The 5,167-nt window shown below is 32.3% G+C and overlaps 1 protein-coding gene across 1 annotated transcript; it reads left to right on the top strand.

Moving 5' to 3' along the window:
• Positions 1–3,330: 3,330 nt before the first annotated feature.
• On the top strand, positions 3,331–4,640 carry LOC120178361 (peroxiredoxin-2F, mitochondrial-like). The gene is made up of 3 exons (XM_039184221.1): positions 3,331–3,662; positions 4,245–4,339; positions 4,519–4,640. Exons 1-3 carry the CDS (start codon positions 3,624–3,626, stop codon positions 4,622–4,624), a joined length of 240 nt encoding a protein of 79 aa, XP_039040152.1. The 5' UTR covers positions 3,331–3,623; the 3' UTR covers positions 4,625–4,640.
• The last annotated feature ends 527 nt before the right edge of the window (positions 4,641–5,167 follow it).

The following is a 5,167-nucleotide window of genomic DNA, read 5'->3' as shown; positions in this document are numbered from 1 at the left end:
TCCAATTAGAACATGACACATGTCAATACATGATTGGAATGCTTTATTTATGAATTTTAAATTATTTAAATAATGATTTTTAACCAATCAGGAGATTGAAATTGAAAATTAAAGAACAAAGATGCAATTGGGGAGGATCAAACCTACGTCCAAAGGGAGAGAAGAGTAACAAGGCGCCCAAACAACTGCGCCAAAGCTCTCCAATTGTTCTAATTTACAACAATTTAGATTTGACTTGTACAATTAAACAAATTATATGGTTAAATAAATTTCAGTTCGATTAATGGTTACAGAAAAAAAATTCGGTTCGATTAGCGATTAAAAAAAAATATTTTATTTGAAAATTATTAATCGAACCAAATTAACCGAATTTTTTTCTTTAACATTAATCGACCCAAAATTATTTGACCGTTAATCGAACCAAAATTTATTTGAAAATTATTAACCGAACCAAATTAACCGATTTTTTTCTTTAACATTAATCGAACCGAAATTATTTGACCGTTAATCGAATCAAAATTTATTTGAAAAATATTAACCTAATTTTTTTCTTTAACCATTAATCGAACCGAAATTTATTTGAAAATTATTAACCGAACCAAATCAACCGCTTTTTTTTCTTTAACCATTAATCGAACAAAAATTATTTGATCGTTAATCGAATCGAAATTTATTTGAAAATTATTAACCGAATAAAATAAATTATTTTTTCCTTAACCGTTAATCGAACCAAAATTTATTTGAAAATTATTAAACGAATCGAATTAACCGAAATTTTTTTCATGTAACCATTAATAGAACTGAAATTTATTTAACCATATAATTTGTTTGATCGTACAAGTCAAATGTAAGTTGTTGTAAGTTAGAGCCATTGGGGAGCTTTGGCCCAGAGGTTTGGGCGCCTTATTACTCTTCTCTCCCCTTGGATGCAGGTTTGATCCTCCCTAATTGCATCTTTGTTCTTCAATTTTCAATTTCAATCTGGTGGTGACACGTGTCACCATCAGATTGGTTAAAAAATTATTATTTAAATAATTTAAAATTCATAAATAAAATCTTCCAATCATGTATTGACACGTGTCATGTTCTAATTAGATAGTTAAATTTATTTAATTGAATTAAAATAATGACTAAATTGATAGAATATGTAAATATTAAGGACCAAATATATAATTATGCCAGTTTTATTAACGGACACGACAACACTTCCGTTTTTTTATTAACGGATGCGTCAGCACTTCCGTTTTTTTTAACGGAGAGTGGTCTGATTGAATCAATTAAAAAGTTTGGTGGTTAAATTGAGACAAAAAATAATTTGGTGGCAAAATTGATTTATGACCATAGTTTAGTGGTCTCCCGTGTAATTTACCCTATATTTTAATATAAAAAAGCAGATTATTAGTATCTAAAGAAGAATGTGGATGAACCCAGGGATAGATCGAAGGTCTGAGCGGGTAGGGGTAGTTGTCCTCTTGAAAATTTTAAATTATTATATATTTTAGATATTTTCTTTGTATTTTTCATTGATAATTTGTTTTCACCATAAAAAATCTTATAAGATCGCTCCCTAGGCATTAAATCGTGTTTTCATCCTTAGATGAACCCTTACATTTGGTTAGTGGTTAGCACATTCTGTGTTGCCCGGAATTCATATGGAGTGTCGGATATGAAGTATGTTATTCCGGGATAATTTTTCTTTCAAGCTTTTACATATGTTTGGATGATTATGATCCCATATTCATGTCCAAATATGTCTGATGTAGGTGTCCTACTCGAGTATGATAATCAAAAGTTTGGATTACATTTTTTTCCCGCAAAGCAATAATATTATAATGAAGCCAAACAATGACATAATAAAGCTAAAATGGCAGTGCATGAGAAAAGCATCACACTAAGTTCAAACTCTTAAACAAAACAAACGGCTAGCATAACTAAAACACTACCTAGAAAATTTTGACTATATACAGAAATAACTATATAAGATTGCTTAAAACAAGAGTCATTTGGCCTCCAAATACTATCACACAAAGATACATGCCAAACTCCTAATGAATCAACAAGAACGTTGGCTATCCTTGAAAAATATAGTTCGATTCATCAGTGTACACACCGTCATCACAACACGATCTCAAAGCATTAGATTACCATCGATTGCAAAAACTCATATTAACATACACATCTTGATATTTGAATCAATCTCAATAACCACAACACCACTCCAACTTCAACGCTGCAATCGACATCGCCAAAGACTCCCCACAGCCTGGTGTACCATTATTAAACTTAGGAATGGCAACAGGGCGGGTTCGGGGCGGGTTTCGCTCCCCCCGTCCCCGTCCCCGAAATGAATCCCCATCCTCGTCGAGTTTTTTATCGGGGCGCCCCGTCAGAGATTTTTTTGTCCCGTCCCCAAATCCGACCTGAAATGTTGTACCCGATCCCGAGAAAAACCGAGCAACCGTAGTTTTCATAAAAAAATAGAAAAAACGATCACAAAAGACTGGAAAATTAGTCTACATGATTTACAATTTAAACTACAGTCACAAATTCAAACCCAACTTTAAATAATTGTCTAAACTCCAAAATAAAACACATACATAATTAAATACAAACTTGTTCCGATATTCAAATCATACAACGAATATGCATACGTAATATTAAGTCAAATAAAGTCATCCAAAATCGGGGTGGGGTGGGGCGAGGATTCCTAAGTTAAATGTTTTGTTTTTATTATATATAATTAATATAAAATATATAAAATATTATATATATATATAATCGGGACGGGGTGGGGCGGGGATACCTTGCCCCGAACCCGAACCCAAAAAAATCCCCGAATTTTACCCCGATACCCGACCCGACCCGAACTTAGCCGGGTTTCGAGTTTCCCCGTCGGGTTCGGATCGTTCTTCCATTCCTAATTAAACATGCTTCACCCACCAAGAGTTCTACCAAGTGTTTATATTCTCATAGAATGCTTTTAACACAAATCTATAAGATATAGATTCGACCCTCCATACACGTCACTTTGCCTCCAAAAACTTTTACTTTCCGAGCAAGTCATACAAACCATATTGCAGCTTCAAATTTCAATAAAGATTAACCGTAAACTTTTAACTATCTTGTCAAAGGCACTACAAAATCGTTACCAAAAATCTATCACAGTAGATACCAAACCTATTATTGGACCCATGAAAGAAAATTTTCCTCTGTAAACAGCTCACATAACTGTAAGATAAAAAAGAACGATTCAAGTTTTCAGTGCAACAAGAACATTAGATTAGAGGCATACCATCAAATTAGGGTCAAAAGTCTGGATTATATAAGTTGCATGATTTTCGTGTTTTAAAGAGCAAAGTTCAAACTCGGTTTCCCAAATCAAACAAAAAATGAAAAAGGAAAGTGGAGTGTGGATCTGTTTAGTTTGCTATTTCTGACGTTATTGTCTGGAATGAGAATTCAATGAAAACTTGGATTTATACTGTATTTGGGATTGTGTATAGGGAGCACACACAGGTGTTTGTTCACAACAGCATGTGCCTAGTTACACGAAGAACATTGATAAGTTCAAGGCTAAAGGAATCAACTCAGTCATTTGTGTTGTCGTTAATGATCCTTACGTTATGAATGTCTGGGCAAGCAAACTGAAAGCTAAGGATATGGTAAGTCTTTACAAGTTAACAATGTATTGTAGGATTTCTTCCCTATTATGTTCAGTTTATCGTTGACAAGTCTATATTATTGTTGGGATTTATCAAAAAAAGAATCGTACTACTGATTATTAGATATCTTTCAGCGGTGATGTAGTGATTCTCTCTGTGTTCTAGAAAGATACCAGTTTTTAAAATCGCAAAATTTGTCAAATCTTTAACATTATGGAGCCATAGAATTGTGTAATTCATACATACATGCATACATAAATCAAATAAAAAAATTTGAACTGAAGAATAGAAATAAGTTATATTTCTTCTGTTCTGTTGCTAACAAGAATTGAAAGAAAGCATGTGACAAAGCAATGGTTTTAGGCCATTGGCAGGCAAAATAACAAGTAAGGAACCCAATAGGAAGTAATTCGACATTTCTCGTGAAATTGTTAGTGTAATCTTGTACATTACACTGAGATTAACACAATCTGAACTTGATGCTATGTTGCTAAGATTTCAGCATTTCCCTTGCCTTTTCTCTGTTGAAGTGCATTATTGTGTCAGTAAGCATCATATTTCACACCTTAATCCTCTTTACATATAGATTTTTACGGAGACTTCGATGGAAGCTTCCACAAGAGCCTGGAATTAGGAAAAGATCTCTTTGCTGCTTTGCTCGGGCCTCGCTCTCAGAGGTACTTCTACAACTATGGTTTTGTTATTAGAATTTCATATAGATCATTGTTTTAGATTGTACCTATATTTTGCTTTACATATTCTTCAAGACAACGAATCGAAGCTGACTCGTTATCATTTCCATATACTAAAGAAACACTAATAATTTCTTTGATATTTCTTTGTTGGTTTAAAACAGATGGTCGGCCTGCGTAGTTGATGGAAAGGTCAAAACTTTTAACGTGGAGGGTGTCCCATCGGAGTTCAAGGTTTCTGGCGCCGAGGTTATTCTGGAACAGATATAGACAGAATGATATCGCAGAAATGAATAAAATGGTTTGGTGCACTTAATAAGTTCGTAGGTTTAAAACCAATGCTATTACTGCTTCAGTTTTCAATGTTTATTCTTGTTGGTGTTTATGCTTGATAAAAAAAATTCCAGTATTTGTTGAAAAGAACCTTGGTTTCAATTCCAAATATAATATATATATATATAAGAAATATATAAATTTTAAAATTTATGTTTAAAAAATTTACACGTTTCTAATATATATATATATATAAGAAATATAAAAATTTTAAAATTTATGTTTAAAAAATTTACACGTTTCTATAATTGTAGTTCTGAGAACTAACTAATCAAAGAATGGACAAACTAAGAAAAATTAGTACATAGACCAAACAAAAATATCAATTAAAGTTCAGGGAAAAGAGTGATATTAAGCCAAACTTTAAACACTTTAATATTCATGTTAAATTACATATAATGTAATACAAACTCCAATAAAAAATGGTTTAAGCCCTCAAATTATAGTAAAAAAATCAGTTAAGACCCTATTTTTTTTAAC

The sequence above is a fragment of the Hibiscus syriacus genome, unplaced genomic scaffold (genome assembly GCF_006381635.1).
Source record: "Hibiscus syriacus cultivar Baekdansim isolate YM2019G1 unplaced genomic scaffold, ASM638163v2 tig00112347_pilon, whole genome shotgun sequence".
Classification (NCBI taxonomy): Eukaryota; Viridiplantae; Streptophyta; class Magnoliopsida; order Malvales; family Malvaceae; genus Hibiscus; species Hibiscus syriacus.
This window is presented reverse-complemented; position numbering and strand designations above follow the sequence as displayed.

Bases quoted from the DNA above. Each gene is read 5' to 3' on its own strand.
- LOC120178361 (XM_039184221.1), top strand. From the start codon at position 3,624: ATGAATGTCTGGGCAAGCAAACTGAAAGCTAAGGATATG. The intron at 3,663-4,244 runs GTAAGTCTTTAC...TCCTCTTTACAT, and splicing joins AACTGAAAGCTAAGGATATG to ATAGATTTTTACGGAGACTT. The intron at 4,340-4,518 runs GTACTTCTACAA...GGTTTAAAACAG, and splicing joins CTCGGGCCTCGCTCTCAGAG to ATGGTCGGCCTGCGTAGTTG.